Consider the following 19,182-nt stretch of genomic DNA (forward strand, 5'->3'; position numbering starts at 1 on the left):
CCCCTCCCACACGCCCCTCCCACCCCCGTGACCACCCTCACTCCTAACTGACTTCCGATTGCGCTTTAGTCTTGGGGCCTGCTCATTAGAGTCTTTTCTTACTGTCTATGCATGCAGCAGTTTCTTGAGAATAAAAAAAAAAGCCCAAAAGGAAGCTATTGCAACGTGAAAGTCTCCTAGTAATGGTCTTTCTGATTAGTAAACCAAAGAAAGGGTTCTCCAAAACCAAGAAATACAGTAACCTCTTGCCCCGCCCCCATTCCTTCAACTTCTACCTAGCAACAGATGCCCGGACTTCGCCCTTTAGCTATTTTATTGGCCAACTTGAATAGTTTTCTGCAATTTTGATTGGTTATCCGTGATCGTCCGAATATTCCAATTGGCGAAGCGGCCAGGGGAATTTTTTTTTTTTTCCTGGGTTGGTTCGCTGGAAAGGCGTGGTCGTTTCTGCGGGATAACTTTTCTGGGGTTGCTTCTGATTGGGCAGCACGGTGTAATGCGCGCGACCCAAACTGTCAAGAGACTGGACCCTGTCCTCTGGATGCTCCCACCCGTAATCTGAAACCCAGAGGGAGACTTCCGGGCTTGAGCATTGGCAGAGGGCAAGGGGCTGGCCGCGGGACTTGAAGGACTTGCAGCTGAGCTGCTCTGCGATGCCTTTGGGTTGTGGTGCACAATCCCTTTGTTTCCCAGCTCCTGGCACAGACGTCAACGAATGCTTCTCCAATACGTGCGAATAAAAAGCTGAGATAGGGGCAAGCACTTTAAACTTCTCTTAGCAATTATCCCCGCCTACTTTCTTCCACTTCCAGGTCAGGGAGGTGTGTCCAAAGGAAAGGAGGAAGCAAATTCCGCCGGCGTTCGCACACCTGCCACAATTCCTTAGTGAGTCCTTTGCGTTTTCGGGGTCTCCTCACTTAAGAATCCCTCTTTAGAAAAATCGCTTGATCTCTGACTTTACTATTCCCACATCCTCTCACTGATTAGTTTCCTGCACTAGTAGAGATTGAAAAATACTGCAGAGAAGAAAGGAAGGGGTTGTAGTAGAAACAAGCAAAGCTCATTGCCTGGAGGGCCTCCTGGAGAAGGGTAATTTCCTGCCTGAAATTGCCTACCAAAATCAGTCATTTTGCTCCCACCCCAGAGCTTCAGTTGCTCTTTCACTTCCCAGTTCCGGAAGACCACTGGGCGACAGAATTATGGAAAAGCGCCTGCAGGAGGCTCAGCTGTACAAGGAGAAAGGGAACCAGAGTTACCGGGAAGGGAAGTACAGAGATGCTGTGAGGAGGTACCATCGAGCTCTGCTTCAGCTACGGGGTCTGGATCCAAGTCTGCCCTCCCCGATACCTGATCTAGGACCTCAGGGCCCGGCTCTCACACCTGAACAAGAAAACATACTGCACACCACCCAGACAGACTGCTACAACAATCTAGCTGGTAAGAACATGGAACAAGGGTGGGTGGATTATCCAGGCAGGTACACGAAATTCTGAACATTAGGAAAAACACTAACGGACTTTTCTGCTGTCGTCTAGTTATTCTGCCATGATTTGAAATATATTTCCCCTGGCTGGGTAGTTCAGTTGGTTAATGTTGGCCTGATAAGCCAAGGTTGCAGGTTTGATCCTGTCAGGGCACCAGTAAGAATCAACCAATTAATGCATAAATAAGTGGAACAACAAATACATCCCGCCTCCCTTGATCTCTCTCTAAATTCAATAAAAAATTGAAAATCCTTTATCAAGTTTTTTAAAAGAGAAATACATTTCCAATTTATTTGGCTCTACTTGAGTTTCTGTAGAACGGTAGTTCTCAAACTTAACCTGGAGAGTTTGTTAAACAAAACTCCTGAGCCCCACCCCCAGAGATATAAATTTAATGGCTCTGACGTGGTTCCTACTATTTGTTTGCATTTTCTTTTTTTTTTTTTTTCTTTATTTATTTTGAGAGAGGAAGGGAGAGGGAGAGAGAGAGAGAAACATCCATGAGGAAGAACATCCACCAGCTGCCTCCTACATGGCCCCCCACTGGGGGTTTGGCCCACAACATGGGCATGTGCCCTGACTGGGAATCAAACTGGTGACCTCTTGGTACCTAAGTCAACGCTTAACCACTAAGCCACACCTGCCGGGCTTTATTTGCATTTTCTAACAGACTCCTAGGTGATGCTGGTGGGTTTAGGGAATTTTGCACGCAATGGAAAAAATACTGAGTTTACATTGTTTCTTTAATATTTAAAATACAAGAAGGAAAGTGCTTGCTTCAGCTGGTGTAAGTCATTCATATTAGATGCTTTGGATAGCTTTCCTTCATTTTCCTCCTACCTATAAATCAGCTGGATAGTAACTTGGATAATTAGTATCTTCCATTTCCAGATGGCATTGGGTGAAGAGATGGGTGTTAAGAGTTAGTATCACTATGATTAATCTGCTAAAAGAAAGGAGACTTCTTAGGTCTGTTCTATGGCAGGCATACTAACTATGGAGCTAATTAAATTATTTTGAAGTATATTAAAACATTGTACCAGTCCAAGCTGAGACTACAGAAATTATTAGGAGTAGTTTTTACATTTTATAATGGTTGTTTAAAAGTGATTAAAAAAAAAACGACAATACTCGTCAGTTATGGTTTGGTGAAAATCTAGCTTTTTTACAGTGCATGTCTAGTGGTACTCTTGGACTCAAGTCACAAAAATACTAACTATGTTAGTTAATGTTTCAATTCAACAAATATTTATTGTGTGCTGAGGATCCCGGCTCTCATGGAACATATATTCAAATAAGGGAGATGGACAATTAACAAAAAAGGTAACAAATATAATATTTAGGAAGTGGTAAGTACTATGGGAAAGAAATAAAGCAGTCCTGGCCGGTTTGGCTCAACGGTTAGCGCATCAGCCTGCTGTCCCGAAAGACCCAGGTTCAGTTCCCGCTAAGGGCAGGTACCTCGGTTACAGTTTGTCCCCAGCCCTGGTTGGTCGTGCGGGTGGCAGCCACTCGATGTGTCCCTTTCACATCGATGTTTCGCTCTCTCTCTCTCTCTTCCTCTCTCTCCCTCCCACTCTACCTGAACAAAAAAATGGAAAAAATGTCCTCAGGTGAGGATAAAATAAAATAAAGCAGAAAATGGGGATAATGAGTGCACAGGCATGGGAGTGTTCACTTTTTTTTTTATCCTCACCTGAGGACATTTTTCGATATTTTGTTCAGATAGAGTGGGAGGGAGAGAGAAAGAGAGAGAGAAACATCGATGTGAAAGGGACACATTGAGTGGTTGCCACCCACACGACCCAACCAGGGCTGGGGACAAACTGCAACCAAGGTACGTGCCCTTAGTGGGAACCGAACCTGGGTCTCTCCGGACCGCAGGCTGATGCTCTAACTGCTGAGCCAAACCAGCCAGGGCAGGAGTGTTCACTTTTAAAGAGTGATAAGGGAGGTGACATTTATTAAATGCCCTGGGCAGACACTGTTTAAGACCTTTACAGATATGAACCTAGTTAAGAGTCATAATTCTTTGAGGTAAATTTAAGAAAACAGTCAAACAGCTAGTAAGTGGTGGAGCTAAAATTAAACCTTAATCATTCTTTTTTTTTTTTATCCTCACCCGAGGACATTTTTCCATTTTTTGTACAGATAGAGTGGGAGGGAGCGAGAGGAAGGGAGAGAGAGAGAGAAACATCGATGTGAAGGGACACATCGAGTGGCTGCCACCCGCACGACCAACCAGGGCCGGGGACAAACTGCAACCGAAGTACGTGCCCTTAGCGGGAACCGAACCCGGGTCTCTGCGGACCGCAGGCTGACGCTCTAACCGCTGAGCCAAACTGGCCAGGGCAAACCTTAATCATTCTTAACTCCACAACTTAAGTTCTTATGGCAGAACTCTGCACATTTCCCTTTTTTTTTTTTCAATCCTCACCCAAGGACATTTTTTCATTTATTTTCAGACAGAGTGGGAGGGAGAGATAGAAAGAAACATTGATTGGTTGCCTCCCGCACAACCCCCTCCAGGGCCTGGGACCAAACCACAACCCAGGTACATGCCCTTGACCAAAATTGAACCCATGACTCTTTGGTCCACAGGCTGACACTCTAACCACTGAGCTAAATTGGCCAGGGCTGCACATTTCCCTGTTTAATTATAAAAAGGCAGAAGATTGGCCTCAACATTGTCTCCTAAACAGATTTATATTTTGAAGTCCTGTTAGAAAATAAGATACATGTTAGGGAATTGACTAGAAATTAAGGAAATGAGAGGTTGTATACATGGGTACCTGTAAATATCTTATCTCCGGGTGGACTTGAAGGCAGAGACTATGGCTCAGCCATCTGTAAAGTCTCTACTTGTGGGTGCTTGGTAGATGCTCCACAAAGACTCACTAAATTGCCCGGCCGGTGTGGCTCAGTGGTTGAGCGTCGACCCAGGCACGAGGAGGTCACTAGTTCGATTCCTGGTCAGGGCACATACCCAGGCTGTGGGCCCGATCCCCAGTGGGGGACATGCAGGAGGTGGCCAGTCGATGTTTCTATCTCTCTCTCCTTCTCCCTCCCTCTCTCTCTAATATCAATAACGGAAAATAAAAAAAAAAAGACTCACTAAATTAACAGTTTTCACTTATTGACACCTTATGACACATTGAGCAGTTTATTTACAATATCTCTTATTCCGCAAAAATTCTGCAAGGCAGTTATAATTATCCCCATTTTACATGTCACTACTTAAAACCCTCCAATGGCATCTCATTATACTTGGGGGGAAATCCAAATTCTGACCTTTACCCAGGCTGGGCCTGATTCCTGTCGGGCTGGGCCTGATCTGGCTCCTCCATGACTGAATTCATAAAGCACATTTCCACCTTCCAGCTCTGTGGGATCTGTTCTCTCAGGTTAGAAAGCTCTGTGCCTTGAATGACCTTTGTCATTCAGATCTTGGCTCAAAAGTCACTTTTTTAGGCCTTCAGCACCCAAGCTGCACTCTGACTTCATTGACTCTATCTTAGGACAGTTTTATTTTACTCAAAGCACTTTTTTTTTTTTTTTGGTACGTGCCCCTAACGGGAACCGAACCCGAGACACACTGGTCCACAGGCCGACGCTCCAACCGCTGAGCCAAACCAGCCAGGGCTCAAAGCACTTTTAAAAAGTCATTTATTTGTTTATTGTATATTCCTACTACTTGGGGACTAGGATGCAAACTCTGTTTACTCATTAAGATGTTTGTCTTGTTCCTCTTATCCTGGGTTCCTAGCTCTGCCTAGCACATGGTCAGTGCTTCCTAACTGGTTGTCAAATGAATGAATGAAGCTATAGTGATGGGTTTATTGACCAGGAATCTGGGGAAATATCTTAGCACAAACCATATGACCACTTGGTGGGGATGTTTTAGAAGGAATGCGAACATCAGCCCTTTAATGTTCTCATCAGCCCTGATTCTCAGTTCTTTTTAGACTGTGATGTAATAATACTATATTTAATTCCCACAATTATGAAATAGGGAAATATTTCCCCTCTTAACTATAAAACGGCAGAAGATTGACCTGATCTTTGCCTCCTAAACAGATTTGTATTTTGAGGTGCCATTCAGTCATCCAAGGGATTAGTGAAATAATATACTGAGAATGATGATGATTTTGGAGTTAGAGAATCCTTGGTTCAGATTTCTTATTCCACGTAGAAGCTGGGGGATCTTGGACAAGTTACTTCACCTCTCTGAGCTTTGATTTCTTCATCCATTAAATTGAGGTAGTAACACAGTACAGTGCTTACATTAATTGCTTCACATAATTAATGGCAACCATGGTTGTTACCAAAGCTGCAGTACAAGATTTGTAGTGAGCCCTGGCCGGTTTGGCTCAGCAGTTAGAGTGTCGGCCTGTGGTCTAGAAAGACCCGGGTTCAGTTCCCCATAAGGGCATGTACCTCAGTTGCAGTTTGTCCCCGGCCCTGGTTGGGGCGTGCGGGAGGCAACCACTCGATGTGTCCCTTTCACGTCGATGTTTCTCTCTCTCTCTCTCTCCCTCCCACTCTTTCTGAACAACAACAACAACAAAAATGGAAAAATGTCCTTGGGTGAGGAAAAAATAAATAAATTTTAAAGTATATTCTTATCAGTTTTATAGCTGGGCCTAATCCAACATTAGGTTCATAGTAGGCATTTGGCAGATATTGGAGTAGATTGAAGGTATATAAAGCTTTTAATTCACTGTTGCATCCCGTGCCTAGAAGAAGGTCTGGCACATGGCATACACTTGCATTTATTTGTTGGATAAGTGAATGTTGATAGCATTCTGTGTTTGGTGCTGCCTTGAGTTGGCCAGTGGAATTTAGTGTAATAAGGCTCTCTTCCCTCTTCTCTGTTTCTTTCATTTGGCCCTCATTAGCCTGTCTCCTTCAGATGGAACCAGTAAACTATGAACGAGTAAAAGAATACAGTCAGAAAGTCCTGGAACGACAGCCTGATAATGCCAAGGCCTTGTATCGGGCCGGAGTGGCCTTTTTCCACCTGCAGGATTATGACCAAGCTCGGCACTACCTCCTGGCTGCTGTCAATAGGCAGCCAAAAGGTGAGAGAGGAGGTGGTTGAAGTGGGAAGGACAAAGAAAATTGTCCCGTTAAAGGGGTAGGTGTGGAAGGGGATTTTGTTTTGCTTTACTTTTTTAACTCACTGAATTTTTTGAATAAATATAATATATTCATTTGGTTCAAAATTCAAAAAGTATAAAAGTAGACAATGAACAGGCCTTTTACTCTTATATTCTTGTCTCCACAGGAAAGCAAAATTGTATATCCTCCAGAAATCTTTGTGCTTAAATGGCACACACGTATAATCCCTCCTCCTCCCCTCAGTGGAAGAGATTTTATTTTATTTTATTTTATTTTATTTATTTAGGTATGTGCCCCTAGCGGGAACTGAACCTGGGACTCTCTGGTCCACAGGCTGACGCTCCAACCACTGAGCCAAACCGGCCAGGGCAGTGGAAGAGATTTTAAAGCATTGTTTTTCAAGTTTCAGTTCCTAGATGGGTGATTGGAATAGGATCCAATGAATACACTTAATAATTCTCATTTCTCCAGCTGGGGTCTGGCTTTTGCTTAATTAGTTTATTCTTTAGCTCAGCCAACCTCAGTTATGACCTTGAAAAAGGCCTACCAAAAGAGACTCTGAGACTTGGTACTTTGTTTCCAAGGTAAAAGGGATATTGTGAAGCAGATGCCCCACATGGGGATGGTGGACTCATTCCTGTGTTGGTAGTTCAGCACTGAAAATTGTCTTCCTTTTTGCATTCTGGCTTAGGGCAACTTCTCGATACTAGAAGTAGAGAGCCCCCAAACATTATAACAATACAGTAAAGTCTCACTAACTGAATGAAAAAGCCACTGTGAATTAATAAAGATATAAAATATGAGCTCCTTATTCATGTTGCTTACCTCCAAGATCATAGATTAACTGCCATTCGGGTATAGTATCTTTAGCGACTTTGCTATGACAATAACTATTTCTTCAAACTCTCTTTTATTATAAAATTAGCAACCAGTCCAGACCTGTACAGAGTTTTTTCAAAAATCCTAAATATTAATGAGATTTACTGTTGCATGGAATAGTTGTGATATATTCATATCTTAGAATGATTTTTTAAGATGGAAATACGTTAAAAATCTCCTGTCCCGAGGTGAGATTATAGTCTAACTGTCTCTAATTGTCTTCCTCGCCCTCTTCTAAGATGCCAATGTCCGGCGGTACCTCCAGCTAACACAGTCGGAACTCAGTAGCTACCATCGGAAAGAGAAGCAGCTCTACCTGGGCATGTTTGGTTAACAGTGAAGAATGATGCTTCTCCACTCGAACTTAGGTGAACCATTAAAGACCCGTCAAGTGAAACCTGAGCCTCACATGAGAAATTAACCCCATACCTCTGACCCAGGTGGAGTTCTGTCTTGTTTCTAGTTCTGCACAAACCCTTAACTATACCGTCTCCTCATTTTTATCTGTCCATCTGTGTATTTGTATAGCTTTTATTTTTACTATTTTTTTTTCTTTTTTGATTTTAGAGAGAGAGGAAGGGAGAGGGAGAGAGAGATAGAAACATTGTTGAAAGAGAACATCAATTGGCCGCCTCCTGCATGCCCCCCACTGGGGATCGGACCCACAACCTGGGCATGTGCCCTAACTGGGAATCGAACTGGTGACCTCTTGGTGCATGGATCAACGCTCAACCACTGAGCCACACCAGCTGGACTCCATAGATTTTTTTTTTCTTTTTTTAAAATCCTCATTCAAGGATATTTTTTTATTTATCAACAGACAGAGTGGGAACGGGGGAGAGAGAGAGAGAGAGAGAGACAGAAACATCGATGTGAGAGACACATGTACTGGTTGCCTCCTGCACGACCCGACCAGGGCCTGGGACAAACCGCAACCGAGGTATATACCCTTTACCGGAATCCAACCGGCAACTTACTGGTCCACGGGCTAATGCTCTAACTGCTGAGCCAAACTGGCCAGGGCTCTGTGATGTGGATTTTAATGATAGACATTGTTAGATGTATTCATATACAAAGGAGAAGGCTAGCAGAGGATGAAATAATGATAGACAGAAAGTTTCTTCCTTTGTTTCCTCAAACCCAAAGTTACACAGGCCACAAACTGGGCAATCTATTTCTTTTGTGAAACTAGACAATTATAAAGTGGACCCACATGTCTTAAAATGAAGGGTTTGAAATTAACCATGTTTGATTATTTTACTTCTTTATTCTTAATATCCCACATACATTCAGATTCTTTTTCCCCTACAAAAGTATCTAGTTCCTATTGTTTTGATAATTTCTAGTTGTTGCTGTTGTTTATATTCAGATCATTAATATAGTAGACTTACTTAAGTTTTCATTAAACTTTTCTATTTTAAGATCTCTGGAGTCGAGCATTTAAGTATTTATTTAATAACCCTTTGGCTGTTGTGCTACAAAAACACGCAACTAAACAGTTTCGTTTTTATTTCTTTATTGTTTAGAGAGAGAGGAAGGGAGAGGGAGAGAGAGAAAGAAACATCAGTGAGAGAGAACATCGATTGGGTGCCTCCTACATGCCCCCCATTGGGGACTGGGCCCACAACCTGGGCATGTGCCCTGACCAAGAATTGAACCGGCGACCTCTTGGTGCATGGGTCGACGCTCAACCACTGAGTCACACCAGCCAGGCAACAGGTTAGTTTTTAATAAGTGCATATCCATAGTATGTTTGTTTTTCTTAAACACTTAGAAAAGACAGACTACTAAGGGTTCTAGAAACAGTATCATAAAAGAGCAGGATAAAAACATAAATCTGTTTTTTACCTGTCACCTTGTATTTTGCCAGAGTTCAGTTCCCCTACAGAAGATGGAAACATTGAGGAAGGGTTCTCCTTTCTTAGTGCCTTTTGCACTGTTTTAAAACTTTCTGGAAGCTTTGTTGGGCATGAGTGCAGGCTGCCGATCTGATGCAGTCATGCATGGCTCAGTAGGCGGCTCCATCAACCAGGAGCTCCTTTGGCCTTCCACTCGTGAATAATGTCTACAATATATGAGTTTACAGAGCAGATGAGACCATATAGCACTGCCTCTACCTTTATGAGTGGAGCTGATAATGATAAGGATGTCATTAGTCATCATGTAACCATAGACAGACTGCAGAAAGAAAAACTTTAGTCTTGCCAAATGTACATAAGTTCTTCTCCCTTTATCAGTAATGCCCCATCTCCCACTGAACTGGGCTCCTCTTTGTGTCTCCCCCTACCCTTAAATGATGCAGCCATCAGCTTACAACAAAAAGTTTTTCTACCAAATAATCTTAATGAATTCCAAGAAGCGAACTAACTGAAGTAGAATTATTTTATTCCTTTTCCAAGCCTCTTAAATTTCTGTCTAGATTGTTGACAAAATTTTTTCATGGTTGCATGTTTTCTTTGTTTTGGGCTGTTTTTACTTTCTGATTTTATTTTGTGTGTTTTTTGGTTTTTTTTTTCTTTAAGACTTAATGTTACAGTGAGCTATCTTCTGCATCAATGAGGAAAAAATAAAACATATTTAAAAATGAATTTCAGAAATTTATTGTACTCATCTTTTTATCAGCGCCGCTAAGAGACAAAACATTCAGGCTCACATTCCAGTCTTTATTTCCCAGGACAACTCCTAATGGAGATGTTAATGAACGGGAAGGTGGACAAAGGTAGTCAGTCTGTTTGGGTCTGGAGGAGATCGGGGAAGCCCACATCTTGAAGGAATTATCCAGTGGGTACCAAAATCTCTACTTAGAAGTTTGTGGAGGGGGAGGCTGCTCACCTTCAGTCCTTAAAGGTTTCCACACAGGACTTCAGGGTTTTATGGAAGAGAAAGCTTTCAGGGAGGATATGGTTTATAATTTGGCATGTAGGAGACAGCTTAGAACAGTGTTTTCCAAACCCATACCCACCCATCCCTTTTACAGTTTTGCCAAAACCACTATACTACCTATACATGCTACCCATACTACTATTTAAATGTTATTTAAATATGTATTTTTTAATTTTTATTTATTTTATTTATTGATTTTAGAGAGCGAGGAAGGGAAAGGGAGGGAGATAGAAACATTGATGAGAGAGAACATCGATTGGCCGCCTCCTCCATGTCCGCCACTGGGGATCGGGCCTACAACCTGGGTATTTGTCCTCACCAGGAACCGAACCAGTGACCTATTGGTGCATGGGTCAGTGCTCAACCACTGAGCCACACCGGCCGGACTAAATATGTATTTTTAAAGGAAACTTTGAACAGAGGAACATGTTCGATTATACCGTGGGGATGTAAATAGCAAACTCCAGACTGTGAAACCATAAGATGAGTAACTCAATTTTTTCAATAGTAAATTGCAAGGAAAAAGGGGAACCTATAGAGTAAAAGTCTTAAGAGACGTCAGCCAAATGAATATGACTCTACTTTGGATTCTGATTTGGGAAAAAAAACTAAAAGTTTGTGAGACTGAAATAATAGAAAAAAATATGTATATATTGGTTACTTCCCAGTTCCTGGCAGTGTCTCTAAAAACCTTGGAATTTGGCTTCTAATTGGAAAAAAAACAAAAGTTTATGAGGTAATCAGGGAAATTTGAACAAGAATTATTGTCAATTTTGTTGCACATGATAATGCATTTGGTCTTTTTTTTTCAAGATTTAGAAGTGTATACTGAAATTGCTTACTGATAAAATTGGGAAGGAGCTTTAAAGCACATCATATGATTTTTCAAAAATAGGTAAATAAAAAATGTATTTTACAATAAAAAGTATTAGTATATATTGAAAAACCATCCTTGTAAACATCAGCTTTGGAAAAATTAAAATCAAAATCTCTCTCCCTTCTATCTGAAGATAAATGCAAAAAAAAAGAATGTCCTCAGGTGAGGATAAAAAAAAAGAAATCCAGTGTGAGCTCTGGCTGGTTTGGCTCAGCCGTTAGAGCATCGGCCCGAGGACAGAAAGGTCGAGGGTTTGATTCCAGATCAAGGGCACATACCTGGGTTGCATGTACCTGAGTTGCAGGTTGATCCCCAGCTCTGGTCTGGACATGTGTAGGAGGCAGCCAATCGGTGTGCCTCCCTCCCTCCCTCCCTCCCTCCCTCCCTCCCTCCCTTCTACTGTATCTAAAAAATCAATGAAAAAATATCCTTGGGTAGGATTAACAACAAAAATATCTAACGTGAGAAGGGCTAAATTGGTGAGTTTTGTGAAGCTGAGATTCACCAAATGCCTAGCGATTGAAGAGGCATTAACACTTAGTGAAGACACACTTAAAAAAATTGCCAATTAGAACAAGAAAGGAAATCCTAAACTAGAAATCTTTAAAGCTGGAGAGAAAAGAGTGGTTGTCTGAAAACAAAGTCAGTTTATAGCTCAAAAGCAAACAACTCAGAGTGAAACACTTAATAGGTTGGGGCCTGGCCTGTCCCCGCCAAAGAAGGAGGTTGATTTGGGTGCAGTAGAAGGAAGTGTTACCAACAATTAGAGCTCTCCAACAATAGGTTTCCTTTGGGGACAGTGAGTTATCTCTCAAACAGGTGTAACAACTGCCAAAAGGAGGATCAGTTCTGGACTAGAGATTAGATTAACTGACCTGTGGCTCCTTAAATCCATGGGTGAGATGGACCATCAGAAGGAGTAAAAAGTAAAGATTATTCTCTTGAGCACACCTCCACAGACTGACATAAACTGTTCCTAGAATCTAGCAGATAAAGTGAGGCAACTGTGGCCTTAATTGTGTTGGCTGCTGCTTTAAACATCTTGAAAATTCCTAACTGCCACTGCCAAAGTAAAATGCATCTCACATCTAAAACAAATATAACATTGGCTCTGGCCGGTGTGGCTTTGTGGAATGAGCGTTGGCCTGAGCACCAAAGAGTCACAGGTTTTATTCCGGTCAAGGGTACATACCTCGGTTGCAGTTTGGTCCCCAGCCCTGGTCGGGGTGGTGTATGTCTCTCGTACATCAATGTCTCTCTCTCTCCCTCCCACTCTATTTGAAGATAAATGGAAAAGTATCCTCGGGTGAGGATTGAAAGAAATGCATCTTATGCTGGGAACTGAAAGCAAATGCTTGCTCTTCTGGAGAATTTCACCAAGTAACAGATTCTCCTTAGTTATGTATTAAGGCGGCTGAGAACAGTAAAATTGGTTAGTGTGTTCTCCAGACCATCTAGAGAAATTATATACATTATAGACACATGTACACACATTTATTATATCTTGCATGTAGGAACTCCTGTTCTAAGGCAACCGATTTTTTTTTTTTTTAAACCTCATCCGAGGAAATTTTTCCATTTTTTGTTCAGATAGAGTGGGAGGGAGAGAGAGAGAAAAACATTGACGAGAAAGGGACACATCAAGTGGCTGCCATCCGCACAACCCAACCAGGGTCGGGGACAAACTGCAACCGAGGTACGTGCCCTTAGTGGCAACCGAACCCGGGTCTCTCCGGACCACAGGCTGATGCTCTAACTGCTGAGCCAAACCAGCCACGGCAGATTTCTTTTTCATATATATTTCACATACCATAACATTCGCCCTTTTAATTTTTTATTATTATTTTTTAATCCTCGCCTGAGGATATTCTTCCATTTATCTTCAGACATAGTGGGAGGGAGGGAGAAAAAGAAAAACATCCATGTGAGAGAGACACATTGACTGGTTGTCTCCCACACGACCCGACCAGGGCCAGGGACAAACCAGAACCAAGGTATGTGCCCTTAACCAGAATCGAACCTGACACTCATTTAAAAAAAGTGATTCTTGCCCTGGAGGGTTGTGCTCAGAGGTTAGAGCATCAACCCACAGACCAGGGAGTCCTGAGTTCAATTCCCGCTGAGGGTATGTACCTCAGTTGCAGTTTGTCCCTGACCCCGGATGGGGTTGCAACCACTCGATAGGTCTGAGGTCGATGTTTCTCTCTCTCTCTTCCTTCCACTCTCCCTCCTGCGCTATCTGAAGATAAATGCAAAAAAATATCCTCAGGTGAGGATAAAAAATAAAATAAATAAATAAATGAAAGCAAGTGATTCTTTGTAGGCATTTTGATTTACTCTGGGAAAGACTTTGGAAGAGGTGCCCACTCAGCTAGAATAGCTCTTTTATGTATATATGTGTATCTTGCTTTGTTTCACCAAGGAGTTAAGGCAGTGGTGTATTAGCATAAATAAAACTAGACTTTTGAAAGATAAACTAAAAGGTTATTCCAACACAAGGAAAGTGAAAGCTGTAGAATTCACTCTTTCAGCCATGAACGTGTTAAGCATCAACTTTTGTTTCCTGTGATGCCCCAGATGAGGAGCTTGCTAGTAAGAGTTCACAGTGCTGATTATGATAGACAAATCCAAAAACAGAAAAGAAATTCATAAAATTTACTCAATTTGCACCTTCTAAATTTTCCTTTCTGCTTTTTTAGCACTAAGTTGCTCATATGCTGGAGAGAAGGGTTTGCAGGGCACCCTCTAGTCCATCCTACAGCAGCACTCTTTTTTTTTGTTATATATCTACAGCAGCACTCTTCATTAGACAGGAGCAAACACTTCTCTTACATTTCTAGAACTCTTTCCCCTGATCCTACATCAACACCCAAAACTCCCATTTCTCTATCTCTACTGTCAAGAAACATCTGTGTGACCGCAGATATGTAATTTCTCCTACCTAGGCTATCATCACACTTAAAAATTTTTTTTCTTTATTGATTTTAGAGAGAGAAGAAGGGAGAGGGAGAGATAGAAACATCGAAGAGAGAGAACATTGACTGACCACCTCCTGCATGCTCCCCTCTGGGCATCGGGCCCACAACCTGACCGGGAATTGAACCAGCGACCTCTTGGTGCATGGGTCAACACTCAACTACTGAGCCACACCAGTTGGGCTGTCATCACACTTAAGTATGATTCACTCATCTGAAGTGTCTTGCTTTAGTTTTCCCAAGCACCCATCATTTCCACACCAAAAGCCCTCAACCTCCCCCCCCCCCCCAAATCTATACCACAGGGCTTAGTGCTTTCTGCCTCTCCATTTCTCATTTTCAGAGATCTTAGTTCATAATTTAGGAGATGTAGGCAAAAATTTAAAGTCATCAACACAATATCTGTTGTTGAAACAGCCAACCAAAGGTCTATGTGGAAAACAGAGGTAAAGGAGTAAGGGCACAAAGTCAACAAGTTAAAAGGTCTGAAAGATAACAACTCATAGTTCTCAGTGAACGATTTTCAACAATGTTTTAAACCAGAATAATGAGCATGGTATTCTAAGTCACAAGCCATGGGTCGAAATCTGGCTTGCCTCTTAATTTGCTCAATGACCTTGAACAAGTTAACTTTGATTTTTGAATTTCAAGTTTCCTTGTCAGTGGGAAAGGGGGATAATACCTCATAAAGTTGTCCAGGTTAAGAGGGTTAAATGAGTATTTATATAAAGTCCCTAATACAGCCCAGTCCAGAGGAGCTCACTACAACAATAAACCATAATTATGTAAGATTTCCTAATTTGTATACTTTTCCTAAGTCTACATTACCCTCTGCCTATCTCACTTCTTTCCTCATAAGCAACCTGATCCCCACCCCCAACCCAAGTACAGATGTCATATTTTTAAAAGATCTAGAGGAAAGATATGGAAGAGAAAGGAATCATGCACGTTTGTGGAAGAAACCAGCCAACACCAGTTCAATAAGATACTTTCACTGCTAGCTTTATGGTCCAGAACAAAGAGTGAGAAGTGATTACACCCCAGGAAAATTCCCAGTGCCCTTGGAGAGGAGCTGTCTAGATGCTCTGCCTCTTAAGGTCCTGCTAATTGGCTAGATAAAGAAAAGGATGGGAGGAACCTTCAGTCTGGGCAGAATCCATTCTGTCACCCAGCAGGGAAAATGAGATGCTTCCAACCTTCTGTACTCCCCCAGATGTTAGTTTTTGGGGCCCAGTGCAAAATCTTTGGGTGGCCCTCCACCAGAGTTCTGTCTGTCTGCTGTAGGAGAGCCAGGGAGAGGCTGCACTCCTAGGAGGGGGCCAGCCTCTGGATCCGGTTTGCTGCGTTTGGCCAGGTCCTCATTGTGAGCCTTGCGGATGTGGCGGTACAGGTCCCCTGACTGCGTATAGCTGCGCAGGCAGTAGCGGCACTCATAGGGTCGCTCACGTGTGTGCACTGTGGCGTGTCGCCTTAGTGTGTAAGAGCATGAGAAGGTCTTCCCACATGTCTTGCAAGTGGGAACATCCTCATTAAAAACACCAAAGCTTCCTGGAGCTGCTTCATATTCAGAAGGCAGGTAAAGTGGCTCATGCAGGGTGGGGGGTGCAGGCAGGGGTGAGGTCACCAATCCTCGATGATACTGCCCTGGACCTGGCAGCAAATGGTAGGGTAGGTGAGAATCTGGGGGCAGAAAGTGGTCACTTGGGCCCACTTCTTCCAATCCTGCTGCCCTTGGCTCCTCAAAAGCCTCTGGCTGGGGGGGCTGTCCACCATACATTGTCCCTCCAGGTGGGAAGAGTCCCTCAGGCCCCTGAGGCTGTTCCTCTGACACATCAGGCTCCTCATCAGAAATCACAATAGCTTCAACTTTCACCTGGACCAGCTCAGCTTCTGCTGGGGTTGGAGCCTGGGATGGAACTGGAGCTGGGACTGGGGCTGCAGCCGAAGCTGGGGGATAGAAGCCTTGCAATGGTCCTCCAGTACCCCTTGGTTCCACCACCCTCAGACTCTCAGAACCAACCTCAAGGGGAGCCAGTGGCTCCACTGAAACTGTTGGGAGGCCAGAAGAGAAGTAGTTTGCAGGAATGGTCTCTGTGGAGCTACTGGGGCTGGCAAGGGAGACATCAGCCACTGGTGGAGGTGCCTGCAGATGCAGTGAGTCAACCTCCACGCCAGGCTGTGTAGTGTCAGCCCCTCCAGGCAGTGATGGCTCATCTGGAGGACACACAGTAGGTGATGGAGCAGCAGGGCCTTTCCATTCCCCTTTGCCCCAATGGCCTGGTGTTTCAGCAGATGCCAAGGTGGGCTGAGGGCCACGGGAAGTGTTGGACAAAAACTCCAAATTAGGGGGCTGTGAGCTGGTTTCCTCCTCCTTCTTGGTACTGTCTGCCTCTGCCAGGGCCCGAGCTTGCAGCCGACGCTTACACACCTTGACAATGTCATTCATGTGCAAGTAGCTGGCAGCTGCCAGCACATCTTCCACAGGGGTATCCCCCCTCAGTACCAGCTTGCCAGCATACATAAAGTCCAGAAGCAGCCCAAAGGCTGGGGCCGTGACAATCTCATTGTGGATACACACCAGATCCCTCTTGTCCAGTTCCCGTTCTTTGTAGAAAAGCTGGAAGAATGGGCTGCAGGAGGCCAGCACAGCCCGATGGGCCAAGAATTGGGTGCTACCCACCATCACGGTGCAGTCACAAAGAAAACCCTGGGACCGCTGCTCTCGGAGGCTCTGCAGCAGCTGTTGGCTGTGTTCTGGGAACTCCATAGCACCTCACGAAGGGAAAGCCCTTAGAAAAGTCCCCACCAGTGGTTCCCTGGGAAGAGAGGACAGTGAGTTAGGGCTGGTAACCTCCCCAGAAACCTTAACGTCAGCCCTCAGCTATCACCTCCCACCCCCAAACCTCTGGCAACACTGTCCTGACCCCAAGACGCTCACGTAAATTACTATCCTTTTCTCTTAGGTCACACCCAGTGGTCTTCTTTTAGCTCCGCCCCCCTCGACTTAACCTTAGCAGCAGGCCCCACCCAGTTAGTTAAAACCCCGCCCCGGAAGTCCCTCCCCTAACCAGCCTCCCCTTCCTCGATGCCCACCCGGTGGCTTCCAGCAGTTCCTCCAACTAGAAGTCTCTTTCGCTCCCAGGCCTTCCCGGGTGATACCTCTACGCCCCACTCCGGGAACTCCCTGAGCCTCTCTCTCGCATTCCAGGGGCTAAGAAGTCCTAGGATGGGAGCTAGCAGAGAAAGCTGATCCCGCACCCACCACCGAGCAGCCACTGGACGAACTCCGCCCCTTCCCACCTTCTCAGATGCTACGGGCTCAAGCTTGCCTTCCCTTGTCACGGATTGGTTCACTGTCCACTAGCCATCCTCCCTGTCTGAGCGGCGTTTCCAAATGGGTGCTGATGGCCGTCGCTCAGGCAGCTAGGCACCGGATTGGCTGGTGTTCCTGCCCTAAACTTTTCGTCTTTGTCCCGCCTTCATTGCTTCATAGGCCTCTGGATTGGCTGAGCTTTTCCAACTACCTGAAGCGGGAATCTCGCTCTAAGGAGCCCAGCGGATCGACCTCCCGGCGGCAATGGGGCGCGGGGCCCTCCACTATGCAGAGTATTGTGTTGCGTCAGTTGCAGGGTGACCGGGAGAAAGAGAACCAACAACCTAGTTCAGGAGGGCCGGGTTTTAGACCCGGTTCTCCCGTAACCATAGGCAATAGCTACACCTCTGGTCTCTTGAAGGTTCCTTACACCCTCAAAAATTCCAAAGTTCCGCCGGCCTGTGTGGCTCAGGGGCTGAGCGTGGACCCATGCACCAAGAGGTCTCCAGTTCAATTCTAGATCAGGACACATGCCCAGGTTGTGGGTCCGATGCCCAGGGGGCGGCCAATCCATCTCTCATGGATGTTTCTGTCTCCCTACATCTCCCTTCCTCTCTCTCTAAAATCAAAGGGAAAAAAAATTCCAAGGTTCCCAACAGCTTCGCTCCCTCAATCTGATGGTTCTGGCTTCTGAGTCAGTAATGGTGGTGTCAGAGAACCAGCAGCTACGTGAATGCTGTGGTAGTCCTTAGCCTGAACGCTATAGTCAGCGATGAAGACATAAGTGTCTGTCTGGAGCATACTGGGCAAGTGCTGATAGGAAGGGAATAGGTGAGCTCAAGGCCCTGAAATACCCCAGGATAGGAGAATAAAGAGCATGGCTACGACCAACCAGGGCCGGGGACAAACTGCAACAGAAGTACATGCCCTTAGCGGGAACCGAACCCGGGTCTCTCTGAACCGAGGGCCGACACTCTAACCGCCGAGCCAAACCGGCCAGGGCAGAGCATGGCTACTTTTGAAGAAATCTTTGAGGGTCCCATCAAAGGAAAGGGCTGTAAGTTGGGAGTTAGTGATACCTGCCTCTTCTCTGACCAAAGCAATGTGTTGACAGGGTTACCAGAGAATTAATTCAATGTTAACCCACTACTCACCCCTTCACCCACACTAGCACCTCCAATAAACGTTCTTTGTACTCCAAATCTCAATCCAGCTGATTGTTCTTCATTGCTATTTCTTTCTTTTAAAAAAAAAATCCTCACCCAAGTCCAGCTGGTATGGCTCAGTGGTTGAGCATTGACCCATCATGCACCAAGCATTCGCAGGTTCAATTCCCGTCAGGACACAGGGCCGGGTTGTGGACCCAATCCCCAGTGAGGGGCATGCAGGAGGCGACCAATCGATGTACTCTTTCATCGATGTTTCTAACTCTCTCTCCCTCTCACTTATTCTCTCTCTAAAATCAATAAAGGAAAAAAAATTTTTTTAATCCTCACCCAAGGATATTTTTTCCATTTATCTTCAGATAGAGTGTGTGAGAGAGAGAGAAACATCAATGTGAGAGAGATACATCAATTGGTTGCCTCCTGCACAACGCCCACCAGTGCCAGGAACAGAACTGCAACCGTGGTACATGCCCTTGACTGGAAC

General features: G+C 44.5%; 2 protein-coding genes across 3 annotated transcripts; one reads left to right on the top strand and one right to left on the bottom strand.

Annotated features, from left to right (window-relative positions):
• The first annotated feature begins 846 nt into the window (after positions 1-846).
• On the top strand, positions 847-8,055 carry TTC9C (tetratricopeptide repeat domain 9C). Its single transcript, XM_036258915.1, has 4 exons — positions 847-885; positions 1,145-1,437; positions 6,383-6,565; positions 7,724-8,055. The coding sequence occupies exons 2-4, from the start codon at positions 1,200-1,202 to the stop codon at positions 7,816-7,818; spliced, it is 516 nt and encodes a 171-aa protein (XP_036114808.1). The 5' UTR covers positions 847-885; positions 1,145-1,199; the 3' UTR covers positions 7,819-8,055.
• Positions 8,056-15,225: 7,170 nt separating this feature from the next.
• On the bottom strand, positions 15,226-17,490 carry ZBTB3 (zinc finger and BTB domain containing 3). 2 transcript variants are annotated; one of them, XM_036258998.1, is made up of 2 exons: positions 17,379-17,490; positions 15,226-17,035 (listed from the first exon to the last, which is right to left on the bottom strand). In XM_036258998.1, the coding sequence occupies exon 2, from the start codon at positions 16,984-16,986 to the stop codon at positions 15,436-15,438; it is 1,551 nt and encodes a 516-aa protein (XP_036114891.1). In that variant the 5' UTR covers positions 16,987-17,035; positions 17,379-17,490; the 3' UTR covers positions 15,226-15,435. The 2 variants fall into 2 exon arrangements, with proteins under 2 accessions (XP_036114891.1, XP_036114893.1); XM_036259000.1 differs by having other exon boundaries at positions 17,313-17,490.
• Between the last annotated feature and the right edge of the window lie 1,692 nt (positions 17,491-19,182).

The sequence above is a fragment of the Molossus molossus genome, unplaced genomic scaffold, assembly GCF_014108415.1.
Source record: "Molossus molossus isolate mMolMol1 unplaced genomic scaffold, mMolMol1.p scaffold_m16_p_13, whole genome shotgun sequence".
In the NCBI taxonomy this organism is placed as follows: domain Eukaryota; kingdom Metazoa; phylum Chordata; class Mammalia; order Chiroptera; family Molossidae; genus Molossus; species Molossus molossus.